This window comes from Cervus elaphus, chromosome 6, assembly GCF_910594005.1.
Source record: "Cervus elaphus chromosome 6, mCerEla1.1, whole genome shotgun sequence".
NCBI lineage: Eukaryota > Metazoa > Chordata > Mammalia > Artiodactyla > Cervidae > Cervus > Cervus elaphus.
In genome coordinates, this window is record NC_057820.1 from 29,709,339 (window position 1) to 29,727,002 (window position 17,664).

Here is a 17,664-nt window from a genome sequence, read left to right on the forward strand (position 1 = left end):
ACGTGGGTATAACCCTGCTTTCATTTCTGGGTATATATCCAGAGGTGGAACTGCTGTATTACATGGAACTTTTCATTTCTTTGGGAACTGCCATTCTCTTTTCTGTAGTGGCTGTACCACTTTACACTGCCACCAACAGTGCACAAGGATTCCAGTTTCTTTACAAGATTTTTTATTTTGATGAAGCTAACCTATTTTCCTACGTTGCTTGCGTTTTTGGTGTCTTATCCAAAAAAGTCACTGCCAGACTCAGTGTCATGAATCTTTCCCTTCTCTTTGTTCTAAGAATTTAATAGTTCTAGCTGTATGTTCAGATCTTTGATCCATTTCAAGTTACTTTTGTATATGGTATAAAAGCCCATCTTAGTTTTTTGGGAGTGTGCACATCTAGTTTGCCAAGTATCCATTTTGAAAATACTATCCTTTTCCCACTGAATAGTCTTGGCACCCTTGTCAGAAATCATTTGAGTATATATGTGAAGGTCTATTCCTATGCTCTCTACTCTGATGGGTCATTATGTCTGTATGCAATTACCATACTGCTTTCGGCACTGTGGCTCTGTAAGTTTTGAAATCAGGAAGTGTGAGACATTTAACTTTTCACGATTGTTTTGGCTGTTTAGGCACCTCTTGAGGTTCCATATAAATGCTTCTATTTCTGCAAAGATATTGGGATTTTTGATAGGGGTTACACTGATTCTGTAGATGGTTGAGGTAGTATTGACATTTTAAAGATATAAACTCATTATTGACTGAGGGGATTTTGCAGAAACTAAAGCCTGTGGTCAGCGATTTTTATTTTGGCTGGTCCACAATTGTGTTATAACATTTTGTGGGTTAGTACATTCAATAGTTACACCTGACATACCTGTAAAGTCGTCTCCAGCACTGAGTCTCATTTTCACTTTCTGTATTAGAATCAGTCATTAAGGCTTTTTGTATGTGTGTGACATTCACATCATCTGAATCAACTATATTCTGAAGAAATACCATCTTCTGAGACACTAGTATATATGTCTCTTGGACAATCAAAGTATCTGCATAAAACCACAGAAAAATTCTTAACTCAAAACTTCACAATATGTCATTTTTTTTAAGTTTTATGCTAATAAACTTATGTTTATAATATACACAAGGTTGGAACAAAAACCTAACAGTAAAATGTGAATGATAATGACAATCCTAAGCTGTATAATGAACCCTTGATCAATTTTACATTCTAAAAACTGCACAGTGATGTTAATTATATCACTCTTTAAAAATGTATTTATATGTATCTGGTCAATTAACATTTGGGTAACAAAAGATGTATTAATACGTCTCTGATCAATAATGTAAGTTTTCCAGTTCGTGACCATGAGGTGTCTTTCCGTGTACTGGTATCTTATTTCTTTTGGCAGTGCTTTGGTTTTCAGTGTACAAGTGGTTTGCTTCTGTGGTTAAGTGTATTCCTAAGTATGTTATTCTTGGTGATACTATTGTAAACAGTGGAACTCACAATTTTTAAGGAAGAAAGGCCTATCATTAAGTCAAGGTATTCATGACTTGGTCCCCTTGCTTTGTGGGCATATGCACTAATAACAAATCTCTGGAGCTTTGGTTTAAAAAAAAAAAAAAAAACTGAAACACTATAAACAGCTTATGTGCATTTCAAAAACAAATCTCAAGTGGCTATTTATTCCTCCTTACATTCCATGTACAGAGTGGCCTCTTCAATTTAGTTCAAAACTAATTATAAAATAACTCTTGCTAATTTAGGATAATCCCCCCCCCCATTTTCTATAGAACCTAGAACAGTGCTGACACATATATGTAGTCAAAAATAAGGCAGATGGAGAATCACAAGCAATAAATATTATTTAAAGAGAAAAAATGACAACAAACGATGTTGGAATTACTAATTTTATTTTTCCCTAGGGCTCTTAAAACTCAGCTCCACCAAAGAACATGTCAGACTTCTGGAATAACAACTTTCCTGAGCTGTCACTCTTTTCAGGAGACAGAATTTATCAAATATCATAGTTCCAGGATGTTCCCACCCCATAACTCTAAACCAGTTAACAGAATCTTATCTTCTTAGGTCTTCATTGAAATCAAACAACCTATGTACATGCAACATAATCAAAGGAGCATAGACCATTTCCTGCCTTCCCCTGCTGAATGCATGTCTTTTTTTTCCCCAAAGGGTTTGTTACTAAGAACTGTTTTGAGTATCATACTTTCCAAAAAACCTGTCTACCAGTTCTGAATCTTGACTTAGAATAAGGAATCCGTTATTCACAAAAGAATTTAACAAATATTCTCAGCTAATTATTCTCAGCCATGCACAAATTAAATTTTTTCACTCTACACCTGACATGGCTTTGCTTTAGTACTTCCTGTTTGCAAAAGTCAAACCCTATCTTTAAAAACCCCTTATAATTTCCGTGACCCAGAGAGGAGGGAGACTGGGGAAGAGCTGGCTTGTTGCGTAGCAGATTCTGAAAAGGGCAGGTATTTACTTTTGAAGTCACTAAGTGGAAAAACAGCAAACATTCTTCCTCCTTATTCTGATAGTGAAAACGTGTAGGCCAGAACTAGAAAACTCTGGTCCTAAAACTAGAATACATTATAATATTGTTTTAAGTACATTCAAAATTTATATTACTCTTTAATTTCTTTTCCCTGAGTTTGGGTTCACAGTTTGGTAGAGATCCTTTAAAGAAGAGGTAGGTTGTGGGGGTAAAGAGGAAATAATGTTTATGTCTAGCAGCACCTGAGAGAACATGTAACCTCTATCATTTCAATCTCGGTTAACAATGATCTTTCCCTCTTGAATCTCCAAATACAATAAAGGGATGATCGTTTTCCTTTTTATTCTTATTCACTAAGGACCCTCTCTCCTTTAACATGCAGCTCAGTATTACTATCACTATTCATAGAAATGAATAGCCCTTCCAAAGACAAGCTATAAGATCAATGCTTCAAAGTGGGGTTGTTTAGATTTAGCAGAGAGAGGCTCAACTGAGTAACTTTTATTCATACAGTCATTAGAGAAAACACGCAAAACTTCCAGCACTGCCAACCAGTGTCTTTTCTTCCTGGACCTGGTTTATTTAAAGCATTCCTATCAACTCAAGTTGATTCTAAAGTCAGCTCTAGGGGATTCTGACATCTAACGTGGGTGGATACATTCTGGTCCAGATCTTGGCCTCCATCTTACGATGGACTGGTGGAATATTGTTTCATCAGATGCTCGTGGCAGGGATTGCAAACTCGCTCAGGCTTGATACTTGAAGGAAGAGGCAGTTCGTTTGTTGAGCAGATGTTACAGAAGGTTCCTCTGCAATTCCTACATACATTCTACAAGGAGAAAGTGAGATCAGGTGGGTAACAGAAGAGCAGGGCATAAAGATGCATGGGATGGAGGAGGCCAGATAGGATGGATGCTCAATGTCCAGTAAAATACTGGCTGAATATGTGCTGTATGTCGCACAGTATCTGACCAAACAACCTGTCTACAAAAAAGTGTACAGTCTAGTTCTTAGATCTAAATGAAGAGAAGCATTTCCACAGAGTTCTCATGAACAGATAATACACAAATTATTTATCTTCAGAATACATACTTCATTTATATTCACTTTTAGGTGGGCTAGTTCTAAAATTAGTTTGCAGTTGCCTAAGCATACTGCAAATAAGACAGGCAATGACCTAGCCATGGGTTTGGTAACCAGCCAAACACTTGGAAACTCTGCTGAGCATGAACTAAAAGCATAATTTCTAATACATGATGTGCTTAATGTTTTCCTGTGATGCTCTGCAAGCACATCTTTTGGGATATTAGAGCAGCAAAGCACAGCTGCCTGCATCCTTTTTGATTGGGAAATTAATCTATTAAGCAGGAGCTTCCCTGATGGTTCAGCGGGTCAAGAATCTGCTTGCAGCGCAAGAGACACAAGGGATGTGGGTTCAACCCCTGGGTTGGAAATATCCAATAGCGGAGGAAAATGGCAACCCACTTTCGTAAAATTCCCTGGACAGAGGAGCCTGGTGGGCTACAGTCCAAAGGGTCGCAGAGTCAGAGGCGACTGAGCAACTAAGCATTTGGAGTCTTTAGTAGCCAAACTGTGGGACATTTGGGTCATTATGCATGTGAGCCATTATGGCAGTGTCACAAGCAGTGACAGGACTGCACACACAGCTCCAAGGTTCCCTATATAAAGGCTGTGGACAATAATTTTCCCCATAAACAATGCTCCTTTCCCCCTAAACAATTCATCTTTCTGAGGGTGCAGTGGAGGTAGGGGGGAATCAATTTTATTTGAAAGCCTGGGAGGAATGTTTCCTCTGACATATTGCAGTTATTTTGCATGGCTTAGACAAGAAAAGCCAGAATTAGATTAGCAGCCTCTTCTGTTTGGGAACACACTTCTCTAACTACAACTTCCAATTCTATAAAGGCACTTCATCTTTATCTGTTTCTGCTAATTTAAGACTAGGTCACACTATAATTTTTCTTGTTAACATTTTAGCATGATCACAGAGGCTGGCACGTAGGTTGTAACATAGAATTTGGGCACGTTTCCATCTCTGCTATGCACTTGTTCCTGACACTCATTTGTCTGTAACGTTTCTTGAGCATCTGCTGTGAACTGGGCACATATTAGATGCTGGGGGATCCTACTGTGAGCAAGGCACAGATGTGGCCGTCAAAGATGCTTACTCTTCTTTGCATGCTTCCTTCACCTTGCTGACTCTACAATGACAAGCTGGAAAGGTGCTCAGACAGAGACCCTTGAGGACCCAAAGGGAAAACAAGCGGTTTGGTGGAGAGAGAGCTTGTTTTCCTTTCAGAGGCTGTTTCCCCAACTAGTTCAAAGAATCCCCTTCCCTAACCTGTCTTCTCTGCTCTGAACAGGATGGAGTACTGAAGGAGTGTAGACTTTGCTGCCAAAGTCAGGCTGCATCTGAGCTTTCAGTAACCAGCAGATGCATGCGACACCTCTGAGCCCAAGGCTCTTCATAAAATGATGGCCCAAAAGACATCAGCTTAACGAGACCAGGACTTCACGTTCACTTTGTTCATTGTCCTTTTGTAACGAACAAATTTATACGTTTGTTTGTTTTAAATTATGTAGTAAATTTTGTATTTAATGTTCTAATGGGGATTTATTGACATGACTTAATAGGACTGAAAATAATAGGTACACACTCACTGCTGTTCCTTTTGCTTCCCCCCGCCACTCTGCACTCTACATGGTGAAGTCCCTGTCATCAGAAGCAGCTAGTCATGCAGTGGGCGTCCCTACGAAGAACCTCATCACCGTTACCTTTGTTAGGGTGCAGTCTTCCTGGCATAGCTGACAGTACTTCGGTGGCTTTTCAGAGGGCAGCGGCTGATCCTAAACCACACAGGGAGCCAGTTAGTCTCCCTTAGCCCCAGAAATATCACTCTTTTCAGAATATGCATTTTTAGTTACAAAATTAATATAATCACACTGCAGACTATTGGAAACTAGAAAAACAAGTTACATGTATGTATATATGTATATATATATATATAGTCTTACCACCTTAATACAACTCTGATAATCATATCATTATCCTTGTGGACCTTAATTTTTATAATAAAGTAACATGCAATTTTACTGATATAAAGAAATTCATGTATATAAATGTAAAAAGCTCCATCCCTCTTGTATGATTCTGTCATGAGGAATGGAAGGGAGTAGGCTTCAGTATACCAGGTAAATAAAAGACTGTGGTAACTCAGACTTGGTAGCATTTATCATCTTTCTCATGGAGTTACCATTATATTTTGTAATGTATTTCTTAACTGTTGATGTTTGCTTATTTCCAAGGGATCAAGAGGTATTTTTTCTCTTCCTTTTATTTAAGGGAAAGCTAAGGGCAAGGGAGGTCTGGTGAGCTCTCTGAGGTCTCACAGTAAGTCAAAGAGAAGCTCAAACAGGGAGTGAGCATTGCTGTTTTACTTAGTACGTTGCTCAGAACAGTGCTACCTGCTGTGACAGGGTCGGGGAAATGCACGTTTAGGATATTAAAAGGATGGGGCACTGAGACCTGTATGCGTTCACCGACCTCCCCTGCTGCCTCTTTACAACTAGGCAGGGCCCAGCCGACCACCTAATTTTTCACAAGACGTTTTAGGACAGGAGACCCAGTTACCTGTTGATCCACAGGGTGAGACTGCAGCCTGTAACAGGAAAGTAAAAACAGTAACTAACAGCGGCTTTTATTTCTTTTATCATTTTAAAAGTACGGAGAAAGCCATACCGTGGTTCTTTCATGTTGTTGGGACCAAAGTAATTATTAATGTTGACCTCCTAGGAGAGGAAATTTTGGTTGTTAAATCTATTAATAGGATACAATCCTATATTAGTCTAGGTTCCTGTTTAAAAATAGACTAGAGTTATATTTTGTTTCCTTCCTACTATCAAGAAAATAGTCTTCATGTTTCCCAACCAACAAAGCCCCAGTGGCTGAGGCCATGCATTTTAATAGCTTTTTTTCCTATGCAGTATTATGGAAACCTGCTGATTATCATATGTCATGTATTAGTCCTTTCTCCCAAGTTATCCATTTAGATTGAAATATTTCTTTATGATACCAGCTGAGCTAACCCCAATTTTCCCAACTTGGAACAGAACTTATACAAGAGAAGCAAAGCCCACATTCAATTCTGGGGAAAATGGACCACAGATCTATAATGATTCCAATTCTCTTCAGTTGAATGGCAGTGTGACCATCAATATGACCAGCTTGACAGCTGTTCCTTGGACCACAATCCAAGGAAACTTGGGTACGTCTTGGGATGGCAGTTCTTGCCAGGTGAGGCCCTGGAAGCAGCTATTATTAGGGCAGAGACAAAGGAAGACATGATAGAGAGAGGCAACTTGGGTCTCTGTGTGCCTCATTTTTCTCACCTATAAAGTAGTAGTAGATGATTAAGCTTTTTTAAGGAGAAGTAAATTTGTAAGGAGACAATGAATGTGATGCATTTTTTAAGCTGCAGAGTATAATACATATATAAGGTAGTACACTCATGCCTCCTGGTTTTCAGGTTCCACATCTGTGGTTAATTAAATCCCAGAGGCGCAACCCACAGATACAGCCCGTTATGTTCATTGTACCAGGCCATTTTATGTAAGAGACTTGACCATCCATGGGTTTTGATATCTGAAGGGGCTCCTGGAACCCTGGATACCAAGGGATAGTCATTGTATTGTCTCTTATTTCTAGGGCCTAAAATCAGAACCTGGCATGTAAGACACTCCTGAAAGTAAATGACTTGATTTTTGTCTGGCATGAGCTGACTCTGAAAGGCCCTTTTAAGCCTTGGTTAATTTTATGGTCCAGTTCCTTCCCACAGCCCATCTTGATCTGCAATGTTAGATGGACTGGAGTTTAAGGCTGGTCTTGGATCACACCATGTTCTCTTGGGAGTAAAACTTAAAGGTACTGGGATCACTCTGGCCTTGGAGGCAAGGAAGGGCTGTTTAGGCTAAGCACCTGCAAAATCACCCTACTGTTGGATTGCGTGCTTCATCTTCTCCAGCAGCTAGTTTTGCTCCAGATGACATATTACTCACTCTTAAGGCATCAAAGATTGGACAGATTCAGCTGCCAAAAATGTATATTGTATAGGTCCCTCAAAACTCCTCTGTGGTATCTTTCCTTGATAATAATCTTTTGTTATTGTTGTCATTATAATTGACTTTAATTTTTAGTGCAGTGTTAGGTTCACAGCAGAGCTGAACAGAAAGGACACGGATTTCTTACATATTCTGTTGGACCTCCCACCCTCCCCCAATATCAACATTCCACACCCGAATGGTACCCGACACTAACAGTTACTGAACCTAAACTGACACGCTGTGAGTTATAGTTTACCCTAGGGTTCTCCCTTGGTGGTGTACATTCTATGGGTTTGGACAAATGTATAATGACATGTATCCATCATTGCATGTCATAGAGTATTTTCACTGCCCTATAAAATCCTTTGTGCTCTACCAATTCATCTATCCATATCCCTCAATCCCTAGCAATCACTATCTCCATGGTTTGCCTTTTCCAGAAGGTCATATAGTTGGACCTCCTTCATTTTTTAATATAGTGGCACTGTGTAATGTTTTGTTGTTAAAGTAACCTGTTAAAAGTCAACTTCCTGGAAGTGATCCCATGTTCCTCAGTGAGCAAATGAGATGAAGAGTTAAGAAAAATAAAATTAAACTGTGTTTCTCTTTAAGAGAAAAATATAAGGGAAATTAGGGAATTTATTTGAAACATAGCTGCCATTCACTTAGCACACAGGTGGAAGCAGGTCATGCTCAAGTACATTAAGAACCCAGGAAATGCTATGGTTTGTCCTTCATTCACTTGTCCTACTGATCCAGTAGAGATCAGATTAGAGCTAATCTTTGAAGTGATAGTTTGGGGATTAACCAGGAAAGAATCAGAAGACAGCCTGATCACCTTTCTTTCTTCTGAAACTGACTAAATGGGTTTGGTTCAATATGTGTTATCTGGTTTATTCCTTATTCACTCTCCCTTTAAAATGTCTTTCTGGAATATTAATATTACAAGTCAATGTCTGATCTGAATCACTGCCAAGGTATAACAAAAGCTCCCTCTGTCCCACCACCCCAAAAGAGCTTTATATCTTAGTACTTTATTAATAAACACCTGTGGCTTTCTTCCAGGGGCTTGTTTAGTTTAACATTTTCCTCTTGAATTTTGTGCTTCCCATCCTGCCAAAAGAAAACAGCCCAGTTTATTAATTGTTCAGACTGCTAAACAAGTTTAACCAGGCAGACATTTTCTTCTGTATTGTCCTAGCTTGGTACAAAGCTAAGCAGCCTTTTTTTTTTTTAAGGTTAGGGGAGGAATTTAGCTTTCAAGATATTTGCCTTTATTCTTTGTTCCGAGTCGTTTCTTAACAAATTATTTGGATAGGACTTGCAACAAATGATTATTTTCAGAGTAAATATTTTCTTTAATATTTAATATATTTTAATATTTAATATTAATAGATCCTATTTACTTACACAATGGGCTCAAGGTATCAGTTACTTCTTAGGAGAAAACCCTGTTTCCTGGGTCCCAGGGATGATCCAATTTTGGCTCTCTCACCACTATAGGTGCTAGAAGTCTCTTTCCTAACACTGTTCTCTAGAAGCTTCTACTCCTGCTCTTTAAGCCACTCTGTGTTATTTCCCATTTCCCAAGCCTAGTTCCCTCTTTTTCTAATTTTCCCAAGAGAAGCACCTTGAGTATGCTAAACTTGAAATCTTCATGACTTGGAAAAAGTTGTACAGAAGCAAATCAACATTTAAGACAATTTTGTTACAGGGGAATTCAGGATTGGGGGGGGGGGATGGCTATACCACATTATTAAAAAATGAGATACTAAAATAATCTTAAAATTGAAAGGATTAAGATGGTCACTGAAGGACAGAGAAGTAAAGGTCAGGGAAGCCTGGTGTTGCTGCAGTCCATGTGGTCACAAAGCGTCAGACGTGACTTAGTGACTGAACAACAACGAAAAGATGGTCACTGGAAATTATGGTTATCAATCTCCTTTTCCAAATGAATTCCAGTTAGAGTGTCCTAGAGGCAGACTTAGAATCAAGCCTCGATGTGTTTACCCCAGCGCCTGCCTACCACCTATGTACTCAAGGCCATACTAATTAAATGTGTTCCATAAGAGAAAACAGGGTCCATCAAGGTACCCTCTAAAAATTAAGTAAAGGAACAAGGGAATAACAAACATTACCATTTTGGGTTCTGGCTTCTGGGATCCCTTTCCTGGGATGCTCCTGCTGTTTTGTAACCTTCTTTCTCTTTCCTGTTTTAGTTCTAACTCAAGATGATTCCTGGGATGGGTGGGAGAAAAAAAATGATGAAAATTTGGATTTCTGTACTGTTTTCTACAGAATGCCAAACCTTTTTCTTAGAACTCAGTAATTAAATTTTAATACTTGATGAATAGCATCACTGATTCAATGGACATCAACTTGGGCAAATCCCGGGAGATGGTGAGGTCCAGGGAGGCCAGGCATGCTGCAGTCCATGGGGTGGCAGCGTCAGACTCGACTTAGCAACTGAACAACAGCAATAGAAACAACCACGTATATATGGACAACCAGGTTTTAAAGTGCACGTGGGCAAAGTTGCTTTAGTCGTGTCCAACTCTTTGCGACCCTGTGGACCGTAGCCCACCAGGCTCATCTGTCCATGGGATTCTCCAGGCAAGAATGCTGGAGTGGGTTGCCATGCCCTCCTCCAGGGGATCTTCCCAATCGAGGGGACTGAACCAGCGTCTCTTTACGTCTCATGCATTGGCAGGTGCGTTCTTTACCACTAGCGCCACCTGTATACCAGATATATATGGACAACCAGGTTTTAAAGTACTAAAATACAATACAATAAAACCAGTAGTACTAGAATACACTCGATGTATTTAAGCTTCCTGGGGTGATTAAGAATGCACTTTAGGATCTCCCAGTGCCTGTGGGCACTACTCTGAGTATTGACAATCAATACTAACTCTTAATGAACAGTTGCCGTCAATTGAATGCCGGTAGGATTCACTATAACTGAAAGATAGTATCTCTAAAATTTCAAGATACAGTATGAAAGCACTGACACTGTAGTCCCATTACATTTTAATTAGCTATCTCTTTACAGTTACGCAGTCAATCCCCAGTTACACCCTCAACCACTAGTGTCCTCAGTAGCTGTGTGCTTTTATATACAACAACAAACTTATGTTTGTTTGAAATCAGTGCCTTTGGCACAGAGTTGAGTCTCATTTGAGAGACGGTATGGAAGAACTGGCCTAGTGGTAAAGAACCCACCTGCTAGTACAGGAGATGTAAAGAGATGTGGGTTTGATCCCTGGGTTGGGAAGAAACCCTGGAGGAGGGTATGGCAAATCACTCCAGTATTCTTGCCTGGAGAATCCCATGGACAAAGGAGCCTGACATGCTACGGTCCATAGGGTCACAAAGAGTCGGACACGACTGAAATGACTTAGCATCCACACACGATACGCTGACTTAGCATGCACGTGTGTGGAAGAATGGTTAAGGGCTTGGAGTCAGAGAAATTGGCTTTTAGAATGTGGCTACACATTAGCTATGTGAATTTGGACAATTTAACCCCTCTAAGTTTCCATTTCATCTGAAAGTAGGGGTGATGAGATCACAAACAGGGCTGAAGGGAAGATGTTAGGAGAAAATGCATATACAGTGCTTAGTAAAGTATCCCGCACACAGTAAGAATTCAGGAAATCCTGTAATTATTCGTGTTGTGTTGGCCATTACAGTCTCTTACTCCATCCTATTTATCTGGGATCTTGGGTTCTGATTTCCTGTTTCTTTGGTAGCAAAAGATGTTGACAAGGTGTGGGGAATGTTGGTGTACATGAAGCTTTCTGAATTCTAGTTCTGGAGAAAGGACACGGCAGAGACAGAATGGAAATGGCTGGAGCAGGAGACTGCCCCCTACCCCCTACCCCCTGGCTGTCTAGCATCAGAACTTCCCACGACCGCCCCGGCCACCAAAGCCGCGCTTTCTTCACCGCTGCCTGGTGAGCGCCTCCACTTCCAGCTGCAGACTGTTGATCTTGTCTCCGAAGTCCTGCTTGAAGAGCCGGTTGTCCAGTTCAGCAGACTGGCGGCCTCGCTCAGCCTGGCGCAATCTGGATGTGAGCCATATGAACGTGTGATAAAAAACAAAAAGCCATGGCGGGGAGGAAGACCAAGTTCACAACACAAAATAAAACAACCCAAGGAAGAAGGCATGGAGATACAGAGAGAGGAAAATAAACTCTGCAGGGCATGGGAAGAAATTATGGGGGGAGAAAAGATGGAGGAGGAACAAATTCTTTAACCAAAAAAAGCAAGATGAAGGTGAACCAGGCAGAGTAAAAGCTGATTTTCCATTTTTTTTTTTATTCTAGTACTACAGTTTACAGCCATTAGATGATAAACAATAAAACATCACTTTTTAGAAAATCCATACCAAAGCCAACTTCAAGTACACAGTAATTAAAGTTAAATCCACTTTTTTTTATTTCCTAATAGGTTTGGTACTTTATATTTCTGTTTTACACTCATAACTGGAACTTGCAAATGGGCAACTACCTTCTTATGACACGGAATTAGAACATTTTCCTTGTCCCTTTCCTTAACCACAAAGTATATTAAATCACTGGACACTATACATCAACCTTTACCCAGGCTTCAGGTTTTAACATAATGAAAAGCCTTTGTCAGAGTCTGGCCATCTCTTTGCTTTTCCATATCTGCCACATAGTGTGTGACTAACTGGACAAGCATTTCAGCATTGGGCCTGCCTAAGACTCCTGACCATATTCTCTGGAAGATTCTGATGAATGTTTTCTCCCAAATATCCTATAACTTTGCACCTATAAAAAGTATGTTCTAAGGTGAAGTATCTGGGGCTCTCTCTACTAGAATTTGGAAGCATGCTATGTGTAGTCTTTAAAATGTTTTATTTTGGTGTTTGAGCACTCCTTCCAAATACTCATAGAAAAGGCAACTCATCACCATAAAAGGTTGATGAAGATAAGAGTAGATGCAAAATTATAAGAAATAAACTAAGTTCAAAAGCATAGGAGCTTCCATGACGTTGGTCATAGGCTCTTTGACTTGACTTTGGCTCAAGTCTGCAAGGACCTATAAAAACACACCTATAAAAATCTATCTTACCCTCTTAATTCTGGTTTTACTAAGGTGATAAAGAATTTCAACAGCTGGAAGCAAAGGGGTTATCTTTGTCCCCACTTAAGCAGCTGAAATGCTGCAAATCCCATCAGAATGAGAAAAAAGAGGAAAACAAAAATTTTGCCAAGCCTTTTTTGAAGGAATAAAGGCTTATGTAATGCCTGTCCCTCCCAAATCAAGTCATTATAAAAATCAAAGTATTTATAGGATTATTACAATGTAAAGTCTAGGAAGGATTAGACCTGTGGTCACTTAGAAAAAGAAGCCCTGCTAATTACTGTTTATGAATACCTACTGGGAATATTTGACTAAATAATAACAAATATAAGTTTATTTAAATTTGTCTGTTTCCTACTCTGAAATGGTTTTCTAACAGATTGTTATTTTTCTGAAAACTTAAGCAAATTCCCTTTTGAACAAAAAGTAATAGAAACTCTTAAGTAGAGGTTATCAGCAAGAAACAAGAGGCAGGGAACCATTACTCGGGTCCATGCCTTGTCATCTTTACTTCAAAAGGAAAAGCAGAAAAGATCTGAAAAATGTGTAGCATATTTTTTTATATAGTAGAGGAGTGTCTGTATTAAAACTGTTTTCTCTGAGCTACTTAAATAGGAAGTGGAATTGCAGGAAAATGGCAGAGGTAGAAGATGACAAATATTAGGAGGGTTTTCCCAAGCTTCCACATTATTATGTTATCATAAGTTACCTAATCACTAAATTTATCTCTATGACTTTAAAGAAACGGAAGTATGCTGTTTTTTATCCCCTGAAGTCACTAAGGCAAAAAAGGTTGCAAGCAATGTTGGTTATGGAGAAGAGGACTGTAGTGAAATACTAAGTACTTATCCTTGGCTTGGGGATTAAACCTATATAACCAAAGTGAAAAGGGGTCATGGCCTAAGAGACACAGAACTACTTTAGGAGAGTCCAAAACTGTGTGGTCGTCACCTCTAGTTCATTACATTGGGCAGAACAGGCTCACTGACACAGACATTGTACCTAGAAACTGGTATTATTGGGGACTGGGTTGTAAAGGCATCAATCATGTATGTACAGAGCTTCCATTCCCTAGGATTTTTTTTTAATGGGGTGTTTATATATTGGTCAACTCAGAAGTAATTTCTCAAAGTTTATTTGGTATTTAATTAAGAACTTATACTAAATTTGCTACCTCTGGGGAGAAAATAAAGAAGAAGGAAAAAACACAGCCTATATATCAAACTGTTTTTTTTTAAAGTCCAGCAAATTCAAAGTCAATTTTTGGTGACATTTTATATAGAATCAGAGCGTAAATGCAATAGCTTTCAAATTTCTTCCTTTCACAATTAAGTCGTGATATCCAACTTGTGAGGTGACCAGCTGTAAAATGCCTAATGATGTTTTGGAATCAGTTTATTTGCTGCACTATTTAAGGTCTTTGCCTGTTTCACCAAATCCTTCTCACTATGTTAATACAAATAGAAATAAAAATGGAGTGAAAGGGGAATGAGAAAAATGAATAAACAGGAAAGACAAAAATAGCAAGAGAATAAGTCAGCTTAATACCTGAAGAGATAGGTCATTATTTCAGTTCTGTCTGCTTTAAATACCAAACCAAAAATCTACTGAAAAATAATCTGACACATTTCAAAAACACAATTTACGAACACTAATATTGGTTTGTTAAATCATAAACATACAACTTTTATGAGCAAGTACATAGACAACTTTTGAGAAAGACTGCTAACTTTTTCATTTACAATCAGTCAAGCCAGAGGTTTCAAGCTTATTTATTAATTTACAATTAACTTCTGAGTCAACAATAATAGGCAGTGCTGCTCAGGACCTACCCTGGTCCTGAAGTCATCCATTCACCCATTCATTCACACGTCTACTCAATGAATGCTTTGGACACTTGGCACTGTGACAGACCCAACAAGGGAGCCTAAAGGGTACAGTTAACTAGCGTCAAGGAACTCACATTCTCGTCAGAAGATAAGATACATATATAAGGGTTTATAAGGTAAGACAGGAAGTGAGAAGTGCTACGAGCAGTGTGGCTAGGTATAGACATAAGGCTATAGGAATTCCAACAAGGACAAACTGGCAGTTTATTTTTAGCTGGGAAGAAGTATCAGAGGAAGCTTTGGATGAGTGGCATTTTAGCCTGAACATAAAAAATGTATCTGAAGAACAAGGGAGTGAAAAGAGGAAGGACATTTCTATTTGATGAAACTATTAGAAAAGACAGTCAATTCTAAAGGAAATCAACCCTGAATACTCATTGAAAGGACTGATGCTGAAGCTGAAGTTCCAATACTTTGGCCACCTGATGCGAAGAGCCAACTCATTGGAAAAGACCCTGATGCTGGGAAAGATTGAGGGCAGGAGGAGAAGGGGACGACAGAGGATGAGATGGTTGGATGGCATCACCGACTCAAAGGACATGAGTTTGGGCAAACTCTGGGAGACAGTCTAGGACAGGGAGGCCTGGCGTGCTGCAGTCCATGGGGTCGCAAAGAGGTGGACACAACTTAATGACTGAACAACAACAACAATCAGGAAAGACATGGATGGGGAAAATGGGAAGTGTGTCCAGGGGCCAGTGAGTGGTGCAGTTTTGCTCAAGTGCAAGAAGGGTGATCAGTGGGTGTTACAGGTAGCAAAGTTTTCATGACCATGGGTACTGTGTCTCATGTAATGTTGAAGCCTCAGCCATTTCTCCTGGCAGCTGAGTCACTAGCAAGAATGTGGTGATTTCAGACAGAAAGACAAAAGAAGAGCAAAGGAAGAAGATGTACGTTGGGCAGACTAAGTTGTAGGTACTGGTGGGAAATAGCTGGTCAGGGGATGAAAATACAGAAGGAAGACAGAGCTGGAGACTGACAGATCTAAGCACTGTCGGCAGGAGGTGGCAGCGGAAGCTACAGAACTGTTGAGGAGAAAGCAGAGAGAATAGGGAGATGAAAAATGAGGGAGGGAGGTTCCCAGTACCCCTCCCTCACCTAGCACTGAAGTCTTCAAAGACTTCCGCAATAAACAGTAACAGAATCACACACAGATTTAAAAGTCCTTTCATCCTTGTACGTATCCCTCCTCTAACACACGACACTGAAATGGGGTTTAGTCACGTCTTAAAAAACAACATCTAATTGGCTTTCTTTCTACTAACACGCCTGGTGTTAAGCTGGGCGATTTCCACATACTCTCTCTCTGTCAAATCCACAGCACGTTCTCTTCACTTACAGGACCGGCTGCCCTAAGTGTTCCCCTAGAGAAACAGCAATTTTACCTTTGTTCCAGTTGTTTAATGGTAGCAGCCATCTGATTCGTCTTCTCTTCTAAGCGACTGTTCAGTTCACTTTTCTGTTTTACTCCCAAGTCCGAACTCTGTTACAGAAAAGAATTATGAGTGATGTTTACATGGGGATGTTTACAGTAAAATCCTGAAACAAGTCACACGTGCCTTTTGAACCGAATGATAAATGGGAAGTGAAGAACTAGAAATGCTTATATATTAATATCTATCAGTTAATTCCCAAACAGAGAAAAGCAGGAAGCAACATTTAATATTAGTGTTGTTATCTGCAGTTTTGCCTCAAAAATCAACATCAGAAAGTACATCAATTTATCTATATAACTCAGTTGGTAGGTCAGACTTGAGAGTCGATGTGACAATGTGGAAAGCGACTGTGGCTTTCCAGAACATGCACACAGGATCCTATGAGGGTCTGATTCCCAAAGTGGTTCACTGGCAGCTAGGGCTTCCCTGGTGGCTTAGATGGTAAAGCATCTGCCTGTAATGCAGGAGACCCAGGTTCAGTCCCTGGGTGGGGAAGATCCCCTGGAGAAGGAAATGGCTACCCACTTCAGTAGTCTTGCCTGGAGAATCCCATGGACAGAGGAGCCTGGTGGGCTACAGTCCATGGGGTCACGAACAGTCGGACATGACTGAGTGACTAACACTTTCACTTCTCAGCCTCAAAGTGACACCACTCTTTCCTCTTGTATTTAAAGTGTGATTCTAGAGAAGAAGAGGGACAGAGGGAAGCCCTGGGATTTTAGGGAGCCAGTGAGCCCATTCCTTGTGCTTCTCGTACCTGCAGCTTGAAGGCAAGTTCATGCTTAAGAGCCCTGAGATCGTCCAGCTGCTGCCGCAGAGACACCAGGGCGTCCTGCTTCTCACAGACGTCCTTCTCCAGCATCTTCATAGCCAATTCCATCTCCTGTCTCATGCTGATCTGGATCTCCAGTTCTTTTTCAACATCCTGCCCCCAGAGGGAAACAAATTACTTCTTTTCTCTTTCCTCAGCTATGTACAAACTACAAAATTCTGCGGGAAAAGGCAGGCCAAAACTCTCAGGTCTGAAGTCTGGCAAAATAGATATAAACCATCATTCAATACAGAGATATTAACACTAAGAATAATAAAAACTAGGATAATTATAGTAATATTTACTGAATAATTTACAAATCTGAAAAACATGATAGGCCAAAGGTAGAGCTATCTAATATGCCTAAAATACACACATACTTGAGGCACATCATTAGATATTAAAACGAACTACTGTGTCATGTCCTGTTATACGAAGTATTACAGTAGCCAGCACAAAATTAAGCATCTGGAATTCTCTTTAGTTCGGAGGTTGTTGACATTTTCAAGATCCCAAGGAACCAGAAAGATACTTTGGGTCCTCCTCAAGGTAACATCTCCGTTACTGGGAACTGTCAATATGGCTCAATTTTTTTATTTTATTTTATATCAGAGCATAGTTGATTAACAATGTGTCAGTTTCAGGTGTATAGGAAAGGGACTCACTTATACATGTACATGGATCTATTCTTTTTCAAATTCTTTTTCCATTTTTACAGATTAAGCAGCATTTCCTGTGTTTTACAGTAGGTCCTTGTTGGTTATCTATTTTAAATATAGCAG

General features: G+C 39.7%; 1 protein-coding gene and 1 non-coding gene across 9 annotated transcripts in view; one reads left to right on the forward strand and one right to left on the reverse strand.

The window, feature by feature from the left end:
- Nucleotides 1-1,888: 1,888 nt before the first annotated feature.
- Nucleotides 1,889-17,664, reverse strand: part of RUFY3 (RUN and FYVE domain containing 3) — an 87,948-nt gene continuing 72,172 nt past the window's right edge. For 3 of the 8 annotated variants that reach the window (XM_043906535.1, XM_043906536.1, XM_043906538.1), the window contains 8 exons: nucleotides 16,829-16,996; nucleotides 16,021-16,118; nucleotides 11,582-11,701; nucleotides 9,773-9,872; nucleotides 8,683-8,747; nucleotides 6,166-6,193; nucleotides 5,310-5,381; nucleotides 1,889-3,342 (listed from right to left, as the gene is read on the reverse strand). In XM_043906535.1, coding sequence (XP_043762470.1) covers nucleotides 3,199-3,342; nucleotides 5,310-5,381; nucleotides 6,166-6,193; nucleotides 8,683-8,747; nucleotides 9,773-9,872; nucleotides 11,582-11,701; nucleotides 16,021-16,118; nucleotides 16,829-16,996 — 795 coding nt within the window. In that variant the 3' untranslated portion in view covers nucleotides 1,889-3,198. Of the gene's footprint in view, nucleotides 3,343-5,309; nucleotides 5,382-6,165; nucleotides 6,194-8,667; nucleotides 8,748-9,772; nucleotides 9,873-11,581; nucleotides 11,702-11,934; nucleotides 14,193-16,020; nucleotides 16,119-16,828; nucleotides 16,997-17,664 lie in introns of those variants that run through there. The other 5 variants (XM_043906539.1, XM_043906540.1, XM_043906541.1 and 2 more) reach the window with 2 other exon arrangements.
- TRNAY-GUA lies at nucleotides 16,495-16,566 on the forward strand. Its single transcript has one exon. It is a non-coding gene; the product is annotated as a tRNA-Tyr (tRNA).